This window comes from Ursus americanus, chromosome 1 (genome assembly GCF_024610735.1).
Source record: "Ursus americanus isolate L20-20 chromosome 1, mUrsAme1.1.p, whole genome shotgun sequence".
Lineage (NCBI taxonomy): Eukaryota > Metazoa > Chordata > Mammalia > Carnivora > Ursidae > Ursus > Ursus americanus.
In genome coordinates this window covers 53,398,423-53,425,231 of record NC_142127.1, presented here as the reverse complement: position 1 = coordinate 53,425,231, position 26,809 = coordinate 53,398,423, and the positions used below count along the sequence as shown (strand labels likewise).

At 37.9% G+C, this 26,809-nt stretch overlaps 1 protein-coding gene and 1 long non-coding RNA gene across 2 annotated transcripts in view; one reads left to right on the top strand and one right to left on the bottom strand.

Moving 5' to 3' along the window:
* MTX2 (metaxin 2) overlaps positions 1 to 8,750 on the bottom strand; it is a 64,375-nt gene extending 55,625 nt beyond the window's left edge. The window contains exon 1 of the mRNA XM_045806164.2: positions 8,521 to 8,750. Coding sequence (XP_045662120.1) covers positions 8,521 to 8,560 — 40 coding nt within the window. The 5' untranslated portion in view covers positions 8,561 to 8,750. The remainder of the gene's footprint in view (positions 1 to 8,520) is intronic.
* Positions 8,751 to 8,824: 74 nt separating this feature from the next.
* LOC123798017 (uncharacterized) lies at positions 8,825 to 25,153 on the top strand. Its single transcript, XR_015724209.1, has 3 exons — positions 8,825 to 8,923; positions 13,886 to 13,955; positions 23,474 to 25,153. It is a non-coding gene; the product is annotated as an uncharacterized LOC123798017 (long non-coding RNA).
* Positions 25,154 to 26,809: the final 1,656 nt, after the last annotated feature.

The following is a 26,809-nucleotide window of genomic DNA, read 5'->3' as shown; positions in this document are numbered from 1 at the left end:
TTATAAAAGTTCTTAAAGATAAAAATATATAATCAGCACAAAAACATAGTTAAGTGTATAAGCACAATGAAACGCCTTTTACGGTTTCTATTTTGCTAACGCAGTTACAGTTAATGGGAATTGCCATGACAAAATGATTGTTTTTATGAAAAGAACCCTCTTTATCACTAACCAATCAAATTTCATTTTTATTACTGATGTAGAAAAGTTCAAAACCATGATTCATTTATACAGCATACAAAAATAAGTGTTCAAGAACAGAGGATCATTTACAAAGCAATAAAAAATTAAAACGTGCATTGCTCTTACTGGCAAGGCAAATACTTCTACACATTTGCTGAATATTATAATTTCTGTCTTTGAACAAAAAATGAGAAGCCTGAATTTAATATCTCATCTCCATTCGGTATCTTCAGTCCATCTGATAACTGCTTATCAAGAAATTTCAAAAATGTTTGAAAAATGTTAAAAAGTTTGATGATATTTTCTTTCAATTTTCACTCAGGGAAGGCTTGAGCTAACGTTAATAACTCAAGTCTTCACAGAAAAAAGACTAGCAAATCTTTATGGGGTAACCCGTCATCAAATCTTTTAAATAAAAAACTAAAAATCATGTAATTTCAGAGCATGGAATGTTAATAAAGCATACAAGAAAATTAAAACTCACATTATGATTAACTATGGACTACTGTAGGATCAGAAACTTTCAACTGATCTTCACATCATATCAAAGTTTTCTAAAAGGCAATGAAACATTGCCTCTGAGAATTTGGTTTCCAACCTATTCATGAATATAAGTGTATTTTGCCTCCACTCTGAAGTAGAACCTATTTTGTCTTTGCTTTTCCATCTGCCCTCTCAATTCCCCTTCACTCGTGCCAGGTGATAAGCACTATAGTATGAGACTATTCACATGACTCATATAAATGAAAGAAGATTCTCTGAAATGTGATGGCCAGTTCAGTAACTTCCCAATAATTCCTCAATGCCTACCTCAATCTCGGAGAATTCTCAGAATACTAAGCAAAACTAACGATGTATCCTTTTTTCAAGAACAAAAGAATTGAACGCATTGTATTTTAATTATCTGCTACAATCATCATCATTAGATAGTCAGGCATGCAGATATAGAGCTTTGAGTATCAGATATAATAGCTCTGACTATCACTTTCTGCATTCTCAATAAACCTTGTGAGCAATAGCATCACTTTTATTTTACAAAGGACTTTTAAACTATGTTTTCCACTTCTTTGAGCTTCTAGTACCCTTCCAAACTGCTTTTTAAAGCCCACATTTCCGGGGTGCCTGGCTGGCTCAATCTGTTAAATGTCTGACTCTTAATTTCAGCTCAGGTCATGATCTCAGGATTGTGAGACTGAGCCCCAAGCCCGGCTCTGTGCTAAACGCGAGGCTGCTTAAGATTCTCTCTCTCTCTCTCTCCCCCTTTCCCTCTGCCCCGCCCTCCCCCACCCCATGCTCGCTCTTAAATAAAATTCTCTCTCTCTCTCTCTCAAAAATAAATAAATAAAGTCCACATTTCCTGGTACTTACGTGGAATAGAGATGAAACAGAAAATATTTTACTGATGATATAAAAATAAAATGTTGTAAACATGCCTCTCCTGATAATACTTACTTTCAAGATGCTTACATATGGGTTCCATGGAACCCATAAAACTCTTTTCCAGATCATAATATAAATTAATGCTACTGCTAGAATGAAGTTATTAATAAATTTAAATAATTAAGCACCCACATGCCCACAATGAGATAAATGAAATATTGCAAGTCTTTTTTTATCCTTTATATAGTTTACTGAGCTTCTAAATAAAGAACAGAACAGATACTGTACTGATTTCAAAAGATTAATAATTACAGTATGAAATTAACTGATATGCTTAAAATATAGCAAGGCTGTGGTGAAGTAATAAGGTCATTCAGAAAGATGGTATAGGGTTACTAGAAATAAAGACACTCTGGACAACATGCTGTCCAATACAGCAAAAGAGTAACTTAAAAATATAACATCCTCAAAGGCACTCGGGCAATAAAAGTGGTAACAGAAACTACTATGTACCACTGTAAACTAGATGTTTGATATGTTATAAAATATTTTACCCCTTTTACAAATAAGGAAACCGTGGCCTGGGACAGTCTGCCCAAAATCACAGAGCAAGAGGCAGAGAGCTGAACTTAGAACTCAGTTCTGTCTTACTCCTAAGGCCCGGTTCCTAACCTTTATATTCTGTTACCGAAGAAGCTTCAATTTCCTCATCTATAAAACAAGAATAATATCTATCAAACAGGATCAAATTGTTAATATTAGCAATTATGTATCTAAATCATCCAGAACAGTGGCTCAAAAAGGGATGCTTACTCTTATTATCAGTAACTAGATAATTACCAGCTAAGTTTCCTTTTTTTAAGATTTTATTTTATTTGACTGAGAGAGAGACGGCCAGCGAGAGAGGGAACACAAGCAGGGGGAGTGGGAGAGGAAGAAGCAGGCTCCCTGCGGAGGAGCCCGATACAGGGCTCCATCCCAGGACCCTGGGATCACGCCCTGAGCTGAAGGCAGACGCTTAACCACTGCACCACCCAGGCGCCCCACCAGCTAAGTTTTTAAGGCCAAAACGTCTTGGCAATGTCTAATAAACAGACTGCCACTCCATCAGAGGCAAAATCTGGTAAAAGAGAAAAACTGACAGGCAAACAGCTAACGATATTAATGAACACTTATGGAGTGCTTACGGTGTGTCGGACACAAGGCTAAGCATTATTATCTTTTCTCATCATCTTTAAAAAAGATAAAATTATCTTTGCCATTTTGCAAATAAAAAACCTAAGGCTTAAAAAGGCAAGTAATTTGCCCAAGGTCACACATTTAGTAAGTAGTCATGTCTGATGTACTCCAAAGTCCATCGGAAGTGTAAAAGCAAGGTGAAAGAAATGACTGATACGGCACCAGGCTGACTCAGTCTGTGGAGCATATGACTCCCTTGACCTCAGGGGCTGGAAGTTCGAGCCCCACGTTGGGTGTAGAGAACACTTAAAAATAAAATCTTAAAAAAAAAAAAAAAGTGATTGACACTAAAAGTGACTGACACTGTGGGAGATTTCTGCTGTTCAGTGCTCAGCACCTCTCTCTCCTTTTGTGTGCATTTGATGGCTCTGTGGAGTCCTTAAGCCTGGAGCCACTTCTAGCACAGGGATAAGCAAGGGAGTCAAGGTTTGTCCATCACAGTACTCCATCCTTTTGGCTACAGTGGCTGCTCCAAATGTGCTCACACAACCCAAATGGGGATACTCAACTCTCCCCTAGGATATATACCCCAGTGACAGTAAAAAATTAAAAAGAAAAATAAAAACTTCATAATGTGGAAAATCTTACCATTAAAAAAAAAACACCAATCAAATGAGAATTTAAAATACATAGGCTGTTATAAAAGATTTTGAAAATGATTCAATATCCAGGATTATTTTTATCCCTCTTCCAAAGTTCTAAATCAAGGATATCATCATCTAAAGATCCAAGCTATTAATTCAAAAATTAAAAATTAAGAAAATTCAGAATTAAAATTCAAAATAATTTATCCTTTCTTTCCGTATTATTAAATAACAAGAACAATTCAAAATCTTTTTCCACTTTAAGAAATTTATCCAAAGAAACTACTCAGTAGATCCACAATTATGTCTATGAAAGCACTGTTCACATCAGAGAAAAATAATATATACCAGTGACGGCTTTAGGATACATCAACTTGGCTAGACTGAACTACAGTTGCCAGAGTTCCCTTTCTACTGTTTCTGATTACAGTGAGCTACAAGGGACATTCTCTAGCAGGCTCTGGGAGGACAAAAGAGAAGCAACAGCCATTTTGTAGCATACAAACACCTTCTCCCCATTATCCAAACACTAATTTAGGTGCTGCTGTGAAGGGATTTTGCTGATACAAATTAAGTCCCCAATCAGTTGACTTTACATTCATCTAAAGGGAGATTATCCTGGGTGTGCCTGATCTAATCTTTTGGAAGTCTTTTAACAGAGGGCCTAAGAGTTCATACACTGCAAGCAGCACCTGCTGCATATGCCTTTTCTTCCTCCTGGAGCTCCCCTTCCTGGCTGCCTACTTTGTGGACATGGTCCTTGGTTGGCCAACCCCCACAACAGCACAAGCCAATTCCCTGTGTGTGTGTGTGTGTGTGTGTGTGTGTATGTGCGCGCGCATGCATGCATGTGTAGAGACACAAATACAAAGCTAGAGCTAGAGCCAAAGCTAGAGCCTAGAGATCAAGGTCCTACAGTTTCTGCTTCTCTGGTTGAATTAATCTAACACACTAAATAACCACAAAAACGAGACTAGATAAGTAAACTATGATTTCTTCATTGAAATACTGTGTAACCACTGAAAATGATGATATGTAATGAAATACTGTGTAACCACTGAAAATGATGATATGTAATTCCATTTGCAGACAAGGAAACATCTCAATGTTATACGACAAAATAGGTTACAAAAAAGTATGTACGTTTTGTATTATTTATGTGTTGGTTTTTTTTTTAATTTAGGGGCAGAGAACAAGATAGCTCTGCTCACCAAAGTTTTAATGATGACGGCGAAACTTTAAAGTCTAAATCTGGGTGTTATGATTTTAGGCGATTGTTATTTTCTTCTTCAGATCCTTTTGGATTACCTCATTGTCTACAATGGCCATGTACCATAATTATTATCAGAAAAAAAAAAAGAGAGAAAAAGAACCAGTTCTCATTTGGCCGGAAAAAATGTAAGAGAGACTAACAGGTTAAAATGTGCCCAGTCTTAAGGGACAAACAAGAGTTAACCAAGCAAAGTGGGCATTTCAGGCACAGTACAGTATGTGCCAAAGATGAACTCTACAAATAGTTTAGAAAGGTAAGAATTTAAGAGAGACAAGAGATGAGGCTGAAGAGATGGACTAACTTATGGCGGGTCTTATATGCCATATGACAGTCCCGAACTAATGAAGATGTTAAAACAAGAGGAGTCACATTTGCATTTTAGGAAAATAACAATAAAATAATATAAGCAAAACCCCACTGAGGCTGCAGTGCGGAGACTATATGGGAAGGAGGCCATACTAGAAACACGGAAACCAATTCAGACACTACCAAGGTAATCCAAGTGAGAAATGATGAAGTCCTGAACTCAGGTAATAGCAGTGGAGATAAAGAAAGTAAGCCACTAAAGTACAGTAAGGATTAAAAACTGGGGGAGTTTGGTGGAGAATACACTGATAGTAAAGAGACAAAATTGGTTCACTTAACCTGGGGAGTTCAGAGAAGTCTTCCAAAAAGATGCCTTAAGAATAAGGCTCTCAAGAATATTACAGATAGATGCAAGACGCCTTTAAACGTTTCCAAAAGAAATACCAGTGTGTTGGCTCACACCCACTGAAAGGAAGAATAATAAGCAAACACTAAAAATGAGAGCATTCATCCAAGAAAACAGATTCACAGTTACTTATTATATTTATAATAGGACTATATAGATATGTATCTCTAATCTCTTGAGGTTGACCTCTTCCAAGAAAATCAAATTACTTCCAGAAATAAAATACTCCGCATAGTTGCTTGATCTGACTCACACTTATAAGTCACTTATAAGTCAAACATAATGTTCCATATAAATTAATTATTTTAGCCACCCCTTATTTCACTGCTTGCCCAAATACAATCTTTTAAATTTTTTAAATTACAATCGTTTAAACTACACAAGTAAAATATTCTCACTATAACAATTCAAACTATTCAGAAATGTAGTTCCTCTACCCTCCACCAACTCCCTATCCTTATTACTCTGAAATTACTGGTTAAAATGAGTTGAACAGGGGCGCCTGGGTGGCACAGCGGTTAAGCGTCTGCCTTCGGCTCAGGGCGTGATCCTGGTGTTATGGGATCGAGCCCCACATCAGGCTCCTCCGCTATGAGCCTGCTTCTTCCTCTCCCACTCCCCCTGCTTGTGTTCCCTCTCTCGCTGGCTGTCTCTATCTCTGTCAAATAAATAAATAAAATCTTTCAAAAAAAAAAAATGAGTTGAACATTCTATGTTTTTCTTTGCTTACATAAACATATACAGGTTTGTATAGGGTTTATTTAACAACAATGGGTTCATACAGTATATATATTATCCTATAACTTGTTTTTACTTAGGATAATCATAAATTTCAAGCCAATATATTTAACAGGTATATCTCTTCATTTCTATTATTTGTAATAATGTGGGCATACCATAATTTTACATATATTGAGGACATTTCTGGTTTTTTGCTATTAAAATTTATGCTATAATGAATACTGCTATATATTGCTTTAAATAATGGTACTTATATTTCTATCAGATAAATTCCCTGAAAAGTTTCTGGGTCAAAGGATAGCATTTTAATCAATATTGCTATATTAAGTTCTCAAAAACTAATAATAATTTACAGACTCATTAATAGTCTGAGGGCAGATGTTTTCCCCCACACCCTTGTCAGTTCTAGAAATTATATTCATTTTTGCCCATTTGACTAAATGGAAAACTTTATCTACTTTTAGTGACAGCATCTTTTCATATGCTCATTGTCTATTTGCATTTCCCCATTTGTGAATTGCCTGTTCCTATCCTTTACTCTTGATCCTGTTTTCTTTTTCACTAATTTTTGTAGAAACTTATGTGTTTATCATATAAATCTTTTTAAATTTTTCTGCAATCAAATCTGCCAATTTTTTCTCCCAGGGATTTTGGATTCTGTGTCTTGCTTAGCCCTCCTCTGCTACCCGAGATTACTGAAACTATCTCCTATATTTTCTCCTAATTATTTTATTACAATTTGGTTTTTGTCCTTATTTTACATTTAGATCTTTAATTCATTTGGAATTTATTCTTGTGGTGTATGACTTAGGAGTTGTCCCAACACCATTTATTGAATTATTCATCTTTAAATCCCTCCTTCTAGAGTAATAGATTAGAAATAGCTAAGATGGCACACAAATGAAATTCCTAGGAATTCTTAAATTTCACTAACTGAAACAAAGTTCCAAACTTATCAAAAGTTTATTAAAAGAGATTTATCATTTTTTCTTTAGAAGAAATCACACTTTGGGACATAATGTATACAGTATACCAGAATCAGCACATAATGGTGAAATAGTTGATTTTTTTTAACATAGCAGAAATGGAAATTAAATCAATGAGCTAACTTTTTTTTTAAAGATTTTATTTATTTATTTGACAGAGAGAGACAGCCAGCGAGAGAGGGAACACAAGCAGGGGGAGTGGGAGAGGAAGAAGCAGGCTCCTAGCAGATGAGCCTGACATGGGGCTCGATCCCCGAAAGCCGGGATCACGCCCTGAGCCGAAGGCAGACGCTTCATGACTGCGCCACCCAGGCGCCCCTGAGCTAACTTTTAACATAAACAGTAAAAATAGAAATAGTCATTGTTTGAAATCTCAAGCTTATTCATTGATTCAAGTCACAAATATTTATTGAGCACCAACTAACAGGTGTTCAGGATATAATGTGGGCCAAAACAAGTAGATTCCTACTTTCATGAAGCCTGTAATCTAGTGAGAGCTTCTCTCTCCTCCAGAAACAATGTATTTAAATGAAAAAAGAAAAAAAGAAATGTATGTTCACACAAATGCAATGCAATGAAAAACATTTTGGCAAATTTTATGACACATTCAGTACTTTCCATTTCCAAAATACTACTTCATTTCAAATGTACCTATTTATCCTGGTAACTGTCTCTTTACTCATGTTGAAAATACTGCTAGGAAATTAAGATTAACTCCATTTAAAGATCAGCTATTACCCCTCGACCTACACCTACAATACCTATGTCTAGTCTCACTTCCTCAACAGTATTTAATTTCTTTCACTATGGTAAATAAGAACCTCGAAAACAGAAATCTATTTACATCAGCCACGTTCAGTCCATCAAATCAAAGGTGTTTCTAAAAAGTATATGTAGACCGAAAGACTTTTCGGTGAATCCTAGAGATTTAGCAAATGACAATACTGTATTGCTTGGAGAGGAAGCAAGAACTTCGGTGGCCGTTAAATGGCATCAGGCAACAAGGGCAACTCATTAGTGACAATCACCTTAAACTTCAGATCTCACGACCGAGGCTACCCCCACTCTCAGACTGAAGCCTTATTAATACCTGGCCCTTGTGGCCACGCCCCCCAAACCAACCCACAGCCTCCTCCACGCACCCTAGCCCCTCCGGACCCAACCCGGAGCTGCACAAAGTACGCCCACGAGAAGGAAGACGGTATTACTGCCCCTGCGGTGTGACCTTGGCTAAGTGTCTCCCCCTCAGTTTTCTCATTCGTGAGATGAGGCTGGTACTCCATGCCCGCCTGTATCCCCAGGTCTGGGTGCAGCACCTAATGCCACAAAAGGCAAAGCTGCAGCCCTAAACCCCACGCTGCTCCCCGCCACTGCCCCGCGCCGCCCCCGCCTCCACCCGCAGCCCGAGGCCAGGCGCGCTACCTGCGATCTGCGAGACGAAGGCTTCCGCCACTAGAGACATGTCTGCTGGGCGGCCCTGCGCCCGCGGTTTCTACTCCCCACGGCCCTCAGCGTCTTCTTCTGAAACCCCGGCGTCTCCTGCTGCTACCAAGCGTGATCCCGGCTCGGGGCTCGGACTCGCACAGCCCACCCAGGCGCCCGTGGAGGCGGTGAAGACCCCAAGGTTACCGCCAGGCCTGGCCGGGAACTTCCGGCGCGGCTGACAGTGGAGGGAGAGCACTTCCGCCAGCGCCACCACCGCGCTCCTCCCCCAGTCCGAGTTCCCGAGTCCCAATCTCCTCCCGGCCGCCCGGCGTCCGGGGGCGGGGTGCCTGCTTCCCGAGCGCTCTAGGCTCCGCAGAAAGAGAGATCCTGGAGGTTTTCAGTATCCTTTCTGTAAGCGAGAATTTTCTAAGCAAGTTATGATTTTTTTCTTTTTTAAGAATTATTTCTTTATGCGAGAGCGCGAGCGAGAGCGCGAGCGGGGGTAGGGGCAGACTCCCTGCTGCGGGGCCAGCGCGGGGCGCAGAGCTGGATCTCACAACCCTGAGATCATGACCTCAGTGGGGTGCTGAACAGACTGAGCCACCCAGGCGCCCCCGCAAGTAATGTTTTTAAGCGCACCATACCAGTTCCTTTAAAAAATGTATACAGCATTCCATTTCATGTCAACTTCTCAACAACCAAGAAGTCAATATTGTTATCGCCATTTTATGGATAAGGAAACAGGCTTAGAGAGTTTAAACTGCCTGCTCAGGGAGTATGATGGGGCCCAGATTCAAATACATGTTGCATTTCCTCTGTTTCACTAGACTGCTAGCTCGAAAAGTCCATGACAGACATTAGTGTTTATTCCGTTATTCAAACGTGCTTGCCAGAGAGGAGGCATGAGCAGCTCCTAAGCTGAGAGGTAGTGTGCCCGTCAATTCTGGACACCTGAAAAGAGGCTCATCTTGTAGAATGAGATAAGTTTCACACACTTCTCCCTTTTGGGGGGTGAGAGGGGAGGAAGAGGAGGAGACATTAAATCCATAAGTGACTTTTTATACAGTTTATACAAGCATATAATTAAAGAAACATCAGGGTATGTTACAGATTTAGAAGCATAAAATATTACAAGTGCAACTGACTTCAGAGATCATCTGGTGAGCCAAGGCCCCCTTTCACTGATGAGAAATTCATAACAGACTACCACAAACTAAAGGGCTTAAAACAACAGAAATTTGTTCTATCCCAATTTTAGAAGTTGGAAGTCCAAAGTCAAGGTGTCCACAGGGCCATGCTTTCTCTCAATACGAAAAATCTTTTTCCTGACTCTTTGTAGCTTCTGGAGGTGCCAGCAATCTTTGGCCTTCCTTGGTTTATAGACCCATCAACTCAAGTCTCTGGTTTCATCATCACATGGCAGAGTATGTTTGTATCCAAATTTCCCTCTTCTTAATAAGGACACCAGTCATTGAATTAGAGGCTACCCTAATCTGGCATGACCTCATCTTAACTGATTTTATCTGCAAAGACTATTTCCAAATAAGCTCACATTCACAGGTACCAGAGATTACAAACTTGAACATAACTTTTTTTTTCTTTTTGGGATGGGGGGGACACAATTCTACCCACCACACTAAATAATAAGTTTTTTGAAGGATAAATCATTAATATTTGCATCACCTTTGCAACTAGGAAACTTGTTCAACTAAATTTAAATTTACCCAAAAATGTACATGAACATAAATACAGCAATGTTTTAAGAAACAGTATCTTCTCACTGGCTGAGATTCAGAGTTGAAATAATACGTTTTTCTTCTTTGTGCTGAGGGAGATAACACTGATGGTAAAGAATATGCTGTGCCCAGTTTCTTCCTCCTTATCCCATGAATAATACTGACCAAGAAAAATTAACTGTTCCAGAATATGGGGAGTCAATTGAAAAAAAAAGCTTTCAATTCCTATCTGCTTCTCTGCACAGTGAACTAGTATAACTTGTGAAAGTGAAGATCTGTCACCTGTTCTAGTTCTGTTACCAAGTTTGGTTTGTCACTTTTTAAAAGCTGGAATAAAATTTTTGACTACTTTTCGACACTTGCAGGTTTTTTTTTTTAAGATTTCTCCGTATCATAGAGATTATGTGGGAACCTGAACCAAAGGCCTTAGAATTCCACCAGAAAATCCAAAATCCAACAAATCCAAAGGGCAAAGGTGAGCCCCAAAGTAGGAGAACAGCAAGATCCAGGGACTGGGCATACATGTAAGAGAAACAGAGCAAGATTAGAGGCAAAGGAGAATGTGCCCTCAAAATTTCAGTTAGGTGTCTATGTTTGATGCATAGCACATTGACGAACTGGGCTGGCTCAAAGGTACTGGCTCGGGACTGACACCAACCCTATTCTAGCAAGCTTTTGAGAAAGAAACAGGGATCTGCTGGGGGCACTGTCTGTACTCAACCCTTTCATCATTGTAGCTGGGGAAACAGACTCATCAGCACCATATGGATTCACTTTTTCTCCCTGACTGATGGTTCCTTTGCTTCCCACACAGGCTAATTTAGACTGGAAAGAACCTATAATGTGGGAGGTCTTTATTACTAAAAATTAGATCCAATAAAATGCAGATGTCCTGATGGTATCCACAAACAAGCTGTCTTTGAATAAATAACCAACTGGAGTAAATGTTTTTATGCATCTGTATAAGAACAACTAGCAGATTTAAAACTGAAGATCTGTTTAAGATCACAATTAAGGAAAATACAAGAAAACAAGCCACTGGAATTTTTAAGGATGAGGTTATAAAACAAAAGTGCTAGGGAATCCATATGTTACTAAAAGGGTAATCACACAATTATTTAAAATAAAATATTAATGCATGATGTGAACATTGCCCTAATAAAATCCGTTTTCTTGCAAAACTGTTCTATCATGAAAATGTTTTCATGTCTCTAATCTAGATTTTATATTACTATATTAAATAGGAAATACAGAGCTATCATGATGAATATATACTTTATTAACATTAAAATACTAAGGCATTTTATTTGCATTTCATTTTTCTCTGACAGAATGTTAACATTTTAAATGTAAATATTTTCTTTTTTGAAAAATGCCTGCAAGATAAAATTTAGGCTGAGATTCCTTCAAAATTATACTATTTACTTGACAATGATAAGATAAATTCAGGCCTTTTTTATCAAATTAGTCTCCCGCTTCCCACCCCCATCAACAGAATTAATTATGGATAATTCAATCAATCCAAATAAAGTGTGAATACCATTAAAAACACTAAGGTAACCATGTTATGCCCTGGAGCTTTTTTCTTTATCTGTTAACAGTTTTTACTTCTTTAAAAATAATGGAATTGTAGACAACTACAAGCGATCTAATATATGGGGTTTGCAAAGATATTTTTTAAAGGATACAGAAATGTGGCAACCATTTGTCCTCACATCTCTCAACTCCTCTTTCATCCATTTTGTTTAATTCCTAAGACATCATGATCGACCCAGAACTAAGTTCTTATCATTTTCTCACTTTCTGATCCCACCCTCTTGTATTTTAGGCTAGCACACCCTCAAATGAACTGCAGGCATATTGACTACAACACTACACTTTGGGAAATATCTACGCTATCGATTATAGTGGGCCTGAATTCTTCTAATATTGACTGGTTTTCAACAGTAATTAAAATGCTAAATTTCCAAAATATTCTGCCAAATTAGGCACTTCCATAGCTTTATGTTATTATTGGGAGCTGAGTCTTTTAACTATATCTAGCAAGGGTGATTTTCACGGGTGGTTGAAAAATGTCTTATCTACTGTTCCAGGAACTGAATTAGGACTTTCCTCGTTGCAAGTTATAAAGACACAATTAAACCTAGCTAAGCAAGTTGAAGTATTGCCTTGTAGTGGTAGAAAATATTCCAGAGTAGTTCACAAAATTGAATGGAGAGTTCTAGAAACCAGGGTGTCAGCTCTCTGTCTCTCCTTCTACCTCTCATTTCTGTTCAGCTTTATTCTTTCTCCCTGAAAACACACCTTCTCCCAGCTGGCAGGAAAAATAGCTGCCCATAGCACCAGCTTAACATCTTCTTAGCTTGGCAGCCCCAACTTCCACAAATTAATCCCAGGGAAGAATTATGATTGTTTGGATGTTGTCACCTTTGAATGAAACACTTTGTCCAAGTGAATAGGTTCACTGATCAAGCCGGCAAGGGAGGTATAGGATCTGTTATGAAGGAAAAATGAGAGAAAAGATACAAGGCAGCCAATATCATAGTACCACAGTCCACAAGAAGAATCAAGCGTGCTATAGTGGGGCTACCGCTTGTTTTAAAACTACAAAAGTCATTTAAGCTCTTTAATATTTTTATTTCCATAAAGCGGCTAATGTAATGATGCCTTAACTACAGCCCCTGGGGTGGGGGAAGAGGAGAGAAATTCAGATGATCGTGTTAACTAAGAGGAAAAGCTAAGGATGCCTTCAACAGAATTATTATATTTATTTATGTAGCAATTTATTATATTACTAAATGTAATGAGCTAACTCAACCCTAAATCACTATAGCAGTAAACTTACAGTTTTTCAAAAAAAACAAAAACCCACACACAATTGTCTCCTCCCGTGGCGTATATACTGCCCTTCGAGAGCTAGCTAACAAGGATATGTACTTTCCGAAGCTATAAATAATATGTGTGAATAAAACAACATGGAAAACATGAATGATGCTATGTTAAGTAAAAAGAACAGAATTAGAAATGTACTTTATTGTGAATACAACTACATAAAAACATGTATATGAAAAAAATTTCTCAAATGTGATAAAACTTTGATACAATAGGGTAGGATTTTCTTTTTTTTTTTTTCTTTTTGCTGTTTTTTAAACTCTCTGTAACATTCTTATGCCACTTTAACCATTGGGGGAAAAAAGTGTTTTTATCACCCTCTATAGAACTTCTTTAAAGGTGACTAATACGGCAAGTGCTCTGACCTGTCTATGTCTAGCCTTGCATAATATAGGCCTTATTAGCCTTAATTATACTGCCAAGAACTTATCTTAGACCAGTTCCGTGTTCTATAGCAGAGATTCACTTCCATAGTAATAGTGAGAGAAAAACACATGCAGATAGAACCGCATCCAAAATACCTTATTTTTGTATAAGTCCTTATGTAAGACCGTGTACAGATAGGCAAGCATATCTCGTTGTGTGACTACCATTGTTTAATACTGAATGATGTGTGATGAAAACTGGCAAATTTTGTAGATCAGCAGTAGACAGTCTTGTTTTTGTTGATCAATTGGCATTGGTTTTAAACTTTATCAGAGTTGTCATATTTTACCTTATAACCCTACACAAAGCTGAAGAGTTGGCGATGGTGATTAAGAAACCTCAAGCAAGAGTGTCTACAACATGAGTGTCGAAAACAAGGTAAAGAGATGGGCCTAAGACAACAGAAATTTGAAAGCACTCCTGAGCACTTGGAGTCACTTTGAGAAAGGTTCCCATGATGGAGAACTAGGTCACCTCTGATATAATGTGATCATCTTGAAGATTGCGCCCAATGACACGACCACCAGTATTTTCCTTGCCTTCTTTTCAAATTAGAATCCATCTTAGAGAATGAGATTCATTTCACTCATTCATTCATTCATCAGGTAATTATTGGACCATATTTTGCAATGCTGGGCCCTCACCTAAATCTTGGATATATTATAGTGATCAAAATTCAGTGTCTGCTCTGAATTACAATCCAGTTGGAAAGATGGTTAGGCAAACAAGCCATTTAGACACAGTGTAACAAGTGCTATGAAAGAATGTCTGTATAAGGGTGCCTGGGTGGCTCAGTTCTTTTAGCAGCTGCTTTCAGCTCACGTCATGATATCAGGGTCCTGGGATTGAGCTCCGTGTTGGGTCCATGCTCAACAGGGAGCCTGCTTCTACCTCTCCCTCTGCCCCCCGCCCCGCTTGTGTGCTCCCTCTCTCTCAAATAAATAAATAAAATCTTAAAAAAAAAAAGAGTGTGTGCACCCATTTAGTCATAAGCAATGTTACCTAAGAAATGTTTCAAGCTGTCATGTTGCCATAGCTACCACAACTCTTCAGTATAAGTGAAATGCCCTTGCCAGGCTACCAAATTTAAATATATGAAAAATAACTTCTTGGGCTGGTGTGAAGTATACCTTCAGTAATCCAAAAGCTTGCCAACTATCTTACACAAAACTTTGGCACATGTTTAAATCTTACAGTCTTTAAGGGGCACAACATCCTTTTTTCATGGCAATTTTTAATTTTTTCCTTTCTAGATAAAATGAGAACATTTCACTATATAATTCCTCAAAATTAAAAGCAACCATCTTAAGCTGTTGCTCAGGTCAAATTTCAGTGTGAAATATTTGGTAACTTGCCAGCTTCCTTCTTTTTCAACAGTATCCCAGAAACTCAAATGGAATAGAAACAACTAATATTGGGTAGCATCACCTCTTGCCAATCACAGCAATGGTTTCCATTTTGTCTCTGGAAAGTTTTTTATAAGTGACTGAATATTTCTGTCTTCACTGTTGAACCCAGTCATTCACATGAACCCACATGAATTTTATCTAGATCTTCTATTTAGATTTTTGGGGGAATTTTTAAATTTAAATTCAATCAATTAACATATCTTGTATTGTTAGTTTCAGAGGTAGAGGTCAGTGATTCATCAGTCTTATGTAACACCCAGTGCTCATTACATCGCGTGCCCTCCTTAATGCCCATCATGCAGTTACCCCATCCTCCCATCCCCCTTCCCTCCAGCAGCCCTCAGTTCCTATGATTAAGAGTCTCTTATGGTTTGTCTCCCTCTCTGATTTCATTTTGTCTTATTTTTAACTCTCTTCCCCTATGATCCTCTGTTTTGTTTCTTAAATTCCACATATGAGTGAGATCATATGATAATTCTTTCTCTGATTGACTTATTTCGCTTAGCATAATACCCTCAATTCCATCCACATCACTGCAAATGGCAAGACTTCTTTTTTTTTTGATGGCTGAGTACTATACCATTCTCTGTGTGTGTGTGTATATATATATCTACATATATATACATATATTTCTACACACATGTGTGTAGATATATATATGTATGTGTGTGTATGTATACACCACCTCTTCTTTATCCATTCATCTGTCAGTGGACATCTGGGCTCCTTCCATCCTTTGGCTATTGTGGACACTGCTGCTGTAATCATTGGAGTGCAGGTGCCTCTTTGGATCACTACATTTGTATCTTTGGTGTAGATACCCAGTAGTGCAATTAGTCGTAGGGTAGCTCTATTTTCAGCTATTTGAGGAAACTTCATACTGTTTTCCAGAGTTGCTGCACCAGCTTGCATTCCCACCAACAGCGTAGAGGGTTCCCCTTTCTCCGCATCCTTGCCAACATCTGTTGTTTCCTGAGTTGTTAATTTTAGCCATTTTGACTGGTATGAGGTGGTATTTTATTGTGGTTTTGATTTGTATTTCCCTGATGCCAAGTGATGTGGAGCATTTTTTCATGTGTCTGTTGGCCATTTGTATGTTTTCTTTGGAGAAATGTCTGTTCATGTCTTCTGCCCATTTCTTGACTAGATTCTTTGTTCTTTGGGTGTTGAGGTTGGTAAGTTCTTTATAGATTTTGGATATTAGCCCTTTATCTGATATGTCATTTGCAAATATCTTCTCCCATTCTGTAGGTTGTCTTTTGGTTTTGTCGACTATTTCCTTTGCTGTGCAAAAGATTTTATCTTGATGAAGTCCCAATAGTTCATTTTTGCCTTTTTTTCCCTTCCCTTTTTAGATGTGTCTAGCAAGAAGTTGCTGTGGCCAAGGTCACAGAGGTTGCTGCCTGTGTTCTCCTCTAGGAGTTTGATGGATTCCTATCTCACATTTAGGTCTTTCATCCATTTTGAATCTATTTTTGTGTATGGTGTAAGGAAATGGTCCAGTTTCATTCTTCTGCATGTAGCTGTCCAATTTTCCCCATACCATTTGTTGAAGAGACTGTCTTTTTTTCTACTGAATATTCTTTCCTGCTTTATCGAAGATTAGTTGATCATAGTGTTGAGGGTCCATTTCTGGGTTCTGTAATCTGTTCCATTGGTCTATGTGTCTGTTTTTGTGCCAGTACCATACTGTCTTGCTGATTACAGCTCTGTAATAGAGCTTAAAGTCTGGAATTGTGATGCCTCCAGCTTTGGTTTTCTTTTTCAACATTCCTTTGGCTACTGAGGGTCTTTTCTGGTTCCATACAAATTTTAGGATATTTGTTCCAGCTCTGTGAAAAAAGTTGATGGTATTTTGATAGGGATTGCTTTGAATGTATAGATTGCTTTAAGCAGTGTAGATATTTTAACAATATTTATTCTTCCAATCCATGAGCATGGAACGTTTTTCCATTTCTTCGTGTCTTCCTCAATTTCTTTCAAGAGTGTCCTATAGTTTTCTGAGTACAGATTCTTTGCCTCTTTGGTTAGGTTTATTCCTAGGTATCTTATTGTTTTTGGTGCAATTGTAAATGGGATCAACCCCTTAATTTCTCTTTCTTCTGCCTCATTGTTAGTGTATAGAAATGCAACTGATTTCTGTGCATATCCTGCCACTTTGCTCAATTCCTGTATTAGTTCTATCAATTTGGGGTGGAGTCTCTTGGGTTTTCCACATAGACTATCATGTCATCTGCGAAGAGTGAGAGTTTGACTTCTTTGCCGATTTGGATGCCATTTATTTTTTTGTTGTTGTTGTCTGATTGCTGATGCTAGGATTTCTAGTACTATGTTGAACAGCAGTGGTGGGAGTGGACATCCCTGCCATGTTCCTGACCTTAGGGGAAAAGCTCCCAGTTTTTCCCCATTGAGAATGATATTCACTGTAGGCCTTTCATAGATGGCTTTTATGATCCTGAGGTATGTTTCCTCTATCCCTACACTGTGAAGAGTTTTAATCAGGAAAGGATGCTGTTCTTTGTCAAATGCTTTTCCTGTATCTATTGAGAGGATCATAAGGTTCTTGTTCTTTCTTTTACTAATGTAGTGTATCACATTGATTGATTTGTGAATGTTGAACCACCCTTGCAGCCCAGGAATAAATCTCACTTGGTTGTGGTGAATAATCTTTTTAATGTACTATTGGATCCTATTGGCTAGTATCTTGGTGAGATCTTCTATTTAGTTTTGTCTGTATTTTACTGTTAGTAGAGAACCTAATTCCAAGTATAAAAATCACCAAGAACATCTGCCTCTGCTTTGTTCGAAGTTGTATTACTTTTTAAGATTTTATTAATTTATTTGAGACAGAGAGAGAGTACACAAGTGGGGGGGGAGGGACAGAGGGACCAACAGACTCCTCTCTGAGCTTGGAGCCGATCCACAGATTCAATCCTAGGATCCTGAGATCACGACCTGAGCTGAAGTCAGACGCTTAACCAACCGAGCCACTCAGGTCCCCCCACTAGTAGTGTCATCAGGCTGCTCTTCCAATTCAGGAAAAAGAGATATTGCATGTGGAGCACTCAAAGTACATTAGTTGTATGTAGACTGCAACCGAAGTATCAGAAACTCAAATAAGAAGGCCTTTCACTAGCTTAAGGAAGGATGAGAGAGGGGCACCAGCGGGGAGCCTGCTTCTCCCTCTCCCTCTGCCTGCTGCTCCCTGCTTGTGCTCTCACTCTCTGTCAAATAAATAGATAAAATCTTAGAAGGAAGGAAGGAAGGAAGGAAGGAAGGAAGGAAGGAAGGAAGGAAGGAAGGAATTCAGTGTCTCCACACAGGATGCCCTCATCCAGTTTTCTCCAGAGGATTTATAGCCAGACTGAGAGAAGAGAACCCCCTATCTGAGAGAAGAGAGCCTGCCTATATGACGTATCTACAGAAGTGTCGTTACACACATACTTAAACACAAATAGGAAAAACAAAGTATCTCAGTACAGTAAAATGAGATGAAGATAGAGTGAGCAAAGATGATACCTAAAAGAATAAATTTTAGGGTTGCCTGGGTGGCTCTGCTGGTTGATTGACTGACTCCTGGTCTTAGCTCGGGTCTTGATCTCAGGGTTGTGGGTTTGGGCCCCGTGTTGGGCTCCACACTGGCATGGAGCCCACCTAAAAAAAAAAAAAAAAGTAAATTTTAAAGATAATAATAAAAATTTACTTTGATATCTAATAACAATTTAAATGATCATGGCTGTAGGGCTAAATTAAAGGAAAACATAAAAAAATAACAAAATAGACTGTGCAAATTTTAGTGCAGTTATATGAGGAATCTAATCACCAATAACCATAAATAAACCACATCTACATGTATCCATGTAGAAGACTTCAGAAATAATGCTGATTCTGAAAAACTGAAAAAGAATATTTACATATGGAGGGTGGGGGAGTGGGCTGGGGGGTGGGCTGGCAGGCGGGCAGTCAGCCAGCCAGCCATTAAGAGAAATAATCTAAAAGGCCCAATAGAGGATTGGTTAAATAAATGGAAGAAACATAAATTGAGTATGATCTTTTTAAAAAGATGAGGTAGAGATCAATGATATTTAATTTTTTTATAAATTTCAAAAGAAATGAAATATTCCACTTACCTCTAAACATACTTAAAAAGTCCAAGATACAACAGGTGAAAGAATACAGAATATTCATTTTTTGTAAAATTAAACATAAATGTTAGTAAATGAACAAGTGTAAAACTTTATAGCAGAAAAACTAGATAATGTCTAAAATGAGGTAGGAGCAAGTACTCAAGAAATAACGATATAAGCACATTATTTAATGAAATAGAAGTAAATGCCAGAGAAAAACTATAGGAGTTGTAAGTGATTGCTCTAAGGAGTGAAAAACAGGGGTAGAGGAACCAAGCACCTTAAAAATCCTGGGCCTTGGGGCTCCTGGGTGGCACAGCGGTTGGGCGTCTGCCTTCGGCTCAGGGCATGATCCTGGCGTTATGGGATCGAGCCCCACATCAGGCTCCTCCGCTAGGAGCCTGCTTCTTCGTCTCCCACTCCCCCTGCTTGTGTTCCCTCTCTCGCTGGCTGTCTCTATCTCTGTCGAGTAAATAAATAAAATCTTAAAAAAAAAAAAATCCTGGGCCTTTTAATTGATTTTTAAAACCACAAAGATGCATTATTTGAAATAAAAATTAAATGTAAAAAAAAAAACAATAAATAAATAAATAAATAAATAAATAAATAAATAAATAAAGGTCATATAAGTAGCCTATATGTTTTTCTTATGATAAACTATCAATGTTTCTTTCCACTTTTATTTAATGCCCTTTATTTTGTTGAAATATATGATTACAGATGACATAAGGCTTTTTAAAAAAGAATAGCATATTGGAAAACACTTTAAGCTTACCAGCCCCGACAATCTTATGGTAGTAAGAAAGCATATCAAGGAAAGTGTAAGTCAGATTAAAATGCATTATAATAGGCTTAAAAGTAAAATTAATATCATAACCTTCCCAGTAATTTTAAATCAGTTTGTGAGTTTTAAAGTATGTACTCCTAATAGCTGAAGTTGTGTCCTGTCTTACTTAATTGCTCTAACTTTTTTTGAATAATTTTAATCTTATAGAAAAGTGCCAAAAATTGTACAGTTCCCATTTACCCTTCACTCAGTTTTCCCTAATATCTATATCTGCCAGTAAAATATAATTTTTTATTTTACGTACACACAAAGTTGAATTTGCAAATGTAATGTATTTGTGTTTGTAAAACATATGTGTATTTGTAAATATAAACTATAACATAGTAAAGTTACTGAAACCAAGAAATTAACATTGATGTGACACAATTAACCAATCTCCATACCATATACTAATTTATCCAGTTTTCCCCCTAACTTCCTTTTTCTAATTCAGGCTCCCCCAATGCATTTAGTTGTCATGTTTCTAGTCTCATCCAATACATGACAGTTTCCCTGCTTTTATTTTTCCTTTGTCTTCCATGACTTTGACACTTTTGAAAAATACTGTTCAGTTGTTTTGTAGAATGTTTCTCAATCTGGGTTTCTCTGATATTTCCATGATAAATTGACGTTATACATTTTTGGTAAAAGTACCTCGGAAGCAGTGTTGTGCTTTTTTCAGTATATCATATCAGGGTTCAAGTCAATATATCTTGTTACTGGTCATGTTAAATTTGATCCCTTGGTTAAGGTAGAATCTGTGACTTTACTGTACAGTTACATTTTTCTTTGTAAGTAAGAAGTACATTGTAAGAGATACTTTGAGATTCTGCGATCTTGTCTCTGATCATACTTTTGTCCACGAATTTTACTATCTGTTGATGAGTCTTGCCTACAACAATTTTTACTTCGGTGTTTACCTGATGGTGATTTTCTATTTTTATTGTTCTTTCTACATTCATTGATTAGAATCCTACTGAAAGGAAGAGCTGTGCCTTCTCCACTTCTATTTATTTATTTATTTATTTGTTTATTTATTTATTTATTTATTCATTCAAGTATTTATTTCAGTATGGATTCATGGATATTTATTTTATTCTCTTGGTTGTAATCCCAAACTGTCATTGTTTATTTTCTTGCTCAAATTTCCACAGACTTGGTTATTGGTAAATTGTTCAAGTTGATTCCTGTGTCTTTTCAAAATACTTCTATCATTTTTTGAGCATTTCCTTATTTTCTGGCACTAGAAGTTGTTCCAGGTGCATTTTGTATTTTCTCTGCCCTAGCCATGGAATCAACCATTTTCCAAAAAATTCTGGTTTCTTTTAGTGGAGAATGATATTTAGAAACCAAGATCTGGTTGCTAGATATGCCCAATGCTACTGGGTTGTCATTGCTTCCAGGCCCACTCAGTAAACAAAGATAGGAAATACATGTGCACGTAGTAACACACGCACACACATCTATATTTATTTCCAAACTATCCATCTCTGTGTGTATGTATATGTTTTATATGCATATATATGTTTATATATATATAACCATGTTTCATATGAATACCTTCATGCATACACACATACAAATATATATATATACATATATATATGAATAAAACCATGAGTTCATACTAATACCTTCACTTTTAATCCAATACCATGAAATTCATTCTAGGTTTTCCCCCTTTTATTATTTGTAACAATACAAATATGTTCTTTCTCTGACAGGAAGAAACCTGGTTCTCATTATCCATAATATATTTTCTTATTTGTTCAATTACAGTATACACATAAAGTAGTTTCAGAATTGCAAGCTCATATCCCCCGTGAGAAAAAAGAAGAGTACAGTATTTCCGTGCAGGATTTGGGGCTTTAGCCTTACAGTTTACGGTCAAAAACTGTTGTCCAAGGTTAGTTAGGTTAGTTCTTTTCTTCCCCACCTACTTCAGTGCAATTATGTTGTTCATTTAATTCATTTAATAATACACTTAAGTGCATTTATTACTTTTCATGTTTAAGGGTCTCCCCAAGTCCTGGATGATTTTACTTCCTTATTTTGCAGGGAGCAGGGGGAGCATGTGAAACATTACCATGGTTCTGAGTCAAAGCAATATAAAAAGGCATACACAGATAAGTGTCACTCCTCCTCATTCTTACTGCACGTTGTTTCACCCACTCACACTCACTCCCTGGAGGTAACTGATCTCATCTGGTTTACCCTTTCTGCATTTCTTTTGCACAAATAAGCAGATAAATGTTTATTTTCTTAAAATCTCCTTCCTTTTAACATGAGGGGATTTATCTTCTTTGGTGTCTTTCTTTTCTCATACTTCTCGAACGTTATGCTGGATATTCTTGCCTGTTTATTTTTCCACAAAAACTTTAGTATCAATATATATAGCTCCACTAAAAAAAAAAAAAAAAGCCTTGTTGATATTTTTTTTTTTGGAATTGCATTAAATCTATAAATTGACTTAAAGACATCTTTATAATGTTGACTCATTCTATCCAAGAATAGATGACGTCTTTCCATTTGTTCAAGTCTACATTTTTGGCTTCCAGGAGTGTTTTAAATTTTTCACATCTAGGTTTTACACATTTATTATTATGTATATTTCTGAGTACTTCATCTTTTTATTGCTACTAATATGGGGCTTTCTCTACCTATATGAACTGTAACTGGTTATTTTTTGTGTATGTGCACCAAAAGGGGTACATATTGTGGGAAGACAAGCGTAGGCATATTGAACTTGAGGTAACAGCAGAATATACAAGGGAAATGTTCTGGAGGCATTTTGAAATGCAGGACTAGAGCTAGGAGAGATATTAGGGGTTGATTTTTTTAATCTATATGGGTGGTGATTGAAACCAGAAGGTAGAATGTGATCCCAAAGGAAGAGAGTTACTAAAAAAATAAAAATAAAATAAAGAACTGCAAGTTGAGGCCTGAATGTTGGAGAACACTCAGGTTTAGGACGCATAGAGGAGGTAGAAGGAACGTCAGAATAAGGGAAGTCACAAAACCAACAAAGAAGAAAGATCCAAAGAGTAAAAGTGGGCCTCTGTGGCAGAAGCTACAAAGACAATGAAGCCTAAGCAAATGCCATTAGATCCAGGTACTTAGTGTTTTCCAAAGCTTGGTCCCCAGCATTCTAGTTCCTTCAAGATAATAATATGTATTCTTCAAAAAAACGATATGGAAAAAAAATGTTATTGAGATCAGAAAGTTTGGAAAGCACTGCTGAATCCAAATTAAATAGGTTTCTTTGCTATGGGACTTCTTAGAATTATTAACATGCTCCTAGGAATTCTGAGTTTCCATAATAGAGAGTGGTATGCAGATTTCTACACCTGTTTTCCAACTAACCTACAGTGTCCTTAAGCAATCTTTTTTTTTTTCCAAAAGAATTTTTCAAGATGAGCTGCATCTTGGAATATACTTTGGAAATTTTAGAGCACACTGTAAACCAATTTTCCCTAGCCTCCTCTCTGCCCTCAAAGTCAAACACAATCTAGGAATTTTATTTCTATTTTTCAGGAAACAGAACTTTCTAACTCTGGAAGATTGCCACGAAGTACTGCTCGTGTTGTCACACCACAGCCACAGCTGAACAGCACACTGAAAGCCACTCCAAAGCAGGTGCCCAGAGCTGGAGACAGCAGGAGGGTGCGCTGAGGAAGAGGGGGTTCTGCTGAGGGCAGGGGGAAGCAAGGAACCATTCCAGTCAAAAGGCCCAGGAGTTTCTGGAAACTCACAAGCAATCTGGCAACACAGTTCCCAAGAGGTCTGACCCAGGAGGGTCAGAAAGACTCAGTTGTTCTCAGAAGCAAATCCCCAACCCTGGGAATCCAGAAGCTGCAGGCTCTTTCCAGAAGTGAGCAGCTCCTGCCAGTGTCCTTCCAGACTAAGCCTGTAAGTGGGCAACAACATGGTAGGCAGGGTGAGGACAGGGCTGACTGGGATTCTATTTCTCAAATAGAAAACATCCTAAATATTCCAATATTCTAAATGAAATTATAAATTGAAAATTTTAAATGAAAAGTCACTGCTCAAGAAATACATTGTCAGCATAGGAGAAAGCACGTCTCTCAATAAACACATTAACAGAAATTATAGTGACAGTGGAAGACAGCAAAGAGTTGGATGGATTTATCATAAATCTGTTCATTGAAATGTAGCATTCATTTAAAAAGAAGTCATGTGCAAAAAGAAATCTTTTGCATGATATTTTGTAGTAAAGTAAAAGGCATGGCAATTGCTTGATTATCCAATACTAATGCAAGATTCTTAATTGTTTTTAAGGCCTAAAGGCATTGCACAGTCTGGAGATAAGTGGGTATATAAATACAGTCAGCTGGATCGGTGCCTGCCTCACGGAACTTCACCCAACTTCAGGTCCTAAATTTGCTCCACTTGTGAGCCAGTCCGAACCAAGCCTGGTAGCATATTGGAAACCCCATTCCCATCAGCAAGTAGGGTCTGGAATGAGTCTTGTTATTCTAACCCTGGTATCCCGGGCACCCGTACTTACTTGACTTCCATCTTCTCTGCCCCCTCTCTTCTTTGTGCGTGCCTAACCTGCATTACGGGACTTCTTTCCCAGTTTATTTGGTAACCCAGTTTTCTCCTAGATATATCTGTCCTAAATTCAAGCCCTTTTGACTGGGATCTTGACAGTCACCCTAGTCTTTGTCAGTAGCTAACCTCGACAACTCCCCGACACCATCACTACCCCTACACTCTACCTGACTGCTGGGGTCTTGCTTCCAACCGGACAGAAATCTCACAACCACTGTTCTTTCACCATTTGACTTAAATTATCACTGCCTCATGGAGATCCCTGCCCCAAGGCCGCACCCCAAATATCTGATATTTTTAGCATAGGCTCTAATTGAAGAGGATGAAAGTTCCTATCAGTTCGCTGGACATCATGATTTGGAATGCTGACAACTCCTAACCATCAGTCTTAGCCCTGCTTAGGCCCAAATAGCTCCCCTTTCTCAGCAATCTGCCCAGAATGAGGCCCCAAAATACTTTTTAAAAAATGTTAGTAACTGGGGCACCTGGGTGGCTCAGCCGTTAAGAGTCTGCCTTCGGCTCAGATCATGATCCCAGGGTCCTGGGATCAAGCCCCGCATCGGGCTCCCTGCTCAGCGGGAAGCCTGCTTCTCCCTCTCACACTCCCCTTGCTTGTGTTCCCTCTCTCGCTGTCTCTTTCTGTCAAATAAATAAATAAAATCTTTTAAAAAAATGTTAGTAACTTGTTCTTTTCTTATGTTCTTAATTTCTTCTTTGGAGTCCACAGTTGTATAAATCAGATATTTTGTAATATCTAACCAATGCTTCCATTAATTGAAGTTCTTGGGGTCTAATCATGCCATATGATGTATTTGCTGACCTTCACTCATAGTAGATTATTTCCTGTGTATTCTATAATTTTAGTCTGTGAGGCTTCCTCCGTGGGAATTATGTGCCACTATGATTAAAGGCATACCCTTCCAGAAGACTTTTTCATTTGCTTCTACCAAGAACTCTAGGAGTAGTACCAGTCTAGCCTAGACCTCATGGGGGTGGGGGGCGTTGATTTCTCAGTTTAGGAGAGTTCCTGAGCCTCTACAGATAGTGTAAATGCAAACAACAAATCCATATGAGGACTTGTGATTACACACTTAAAGTGGATATGATTTCAGTCCACCTAGAATACAGGTGAAAAGTTCCTGGTTGCCTCCTTGTGTTGGTAGAGATTTTTGCTAGCTTGCCCTTTCTCTGAGGGCACAATCCTTGAGGGCTTTAGCATTGTGGGGGTGTCCAACGTGACCCTGGCTCAAAGCCTCTCGTGTTCTTGCACGGGATAATAAACGCCAGGTTTGTGTTAACAAGACCAAGAAACTCTCCAGGGAAGTCATAACATCATCTTTCGCCACGCCGTTTTGAGTCGCAATTCAGTCTTCACTTTTGGTGTATGGGGATGCTTTATTTTACCCTGATTTCCAACTGTTTTATAATGAGAGACTTTTTCAGTTTGTCTAATCCATGATTTTGCTGAAAATAGAAGCCTTTTTTACAATGAAAGTTCAACTGGTTACTGTATCAGTATAATTATATATCATTATATGATTTTTATATAAACAAAAACTACCTTCAAGAAAAATAATACAAGGCCTTGCAATGATGTCTTTGAGAGAATCTCTCTCTGAAGTTTATGTATTTGTTATAAATCAGAAATCCTGGAAAATAATTTCTGCTCTGTGAAATAACAAAATATCATTCGTTTCCTGTTATCTTTTTCCATGTTCTCGGTATATCCACTGCCACTCTGGGTTAGACCATTATCTCATGCCAGGATTTATGAAATAGATTCTCAGTTAATTTTCACATTTCCAGTCTCTCTCGGCTCCAAATCATGCCACCAATTAATCTTCCTAAAAATGCTGCTCTTGCAGTAACATTCTTTCTACATATCTCTGATACTTCTCCACACAACTTAGACAGTTACTCACTATCCCTCTTGACCCCCTGTAATTCTTGCTTTTGTTCATAATTTTTCTCTCATCTAGAAGGCCCTTCTTCCTTTTCTCTGCCTTCCCAACTCCTGCCCACTCTTAAAAGTTCTGTATAAATGCTCCATCTTGAAAGGTTCTCTCATTTACCCCCCTGGAAGCAATCTTGCCCTCCTTAGACACTGTTGGTGTCTAGCACCTGAAATAGTCATTTAGCATTTATCATACAGAACAGTGAATCCTCGGTTTTCAAACAAGTGTGTTCCAAAAGTATTTTTGTAAATTGGCTGCTTAAAACACTGCATTCAGTTTCCCTCAGAAGTCAGATTGTAACTACTGGTTAGATTTTGAAGGTAGCTCTCAGAATTCTATT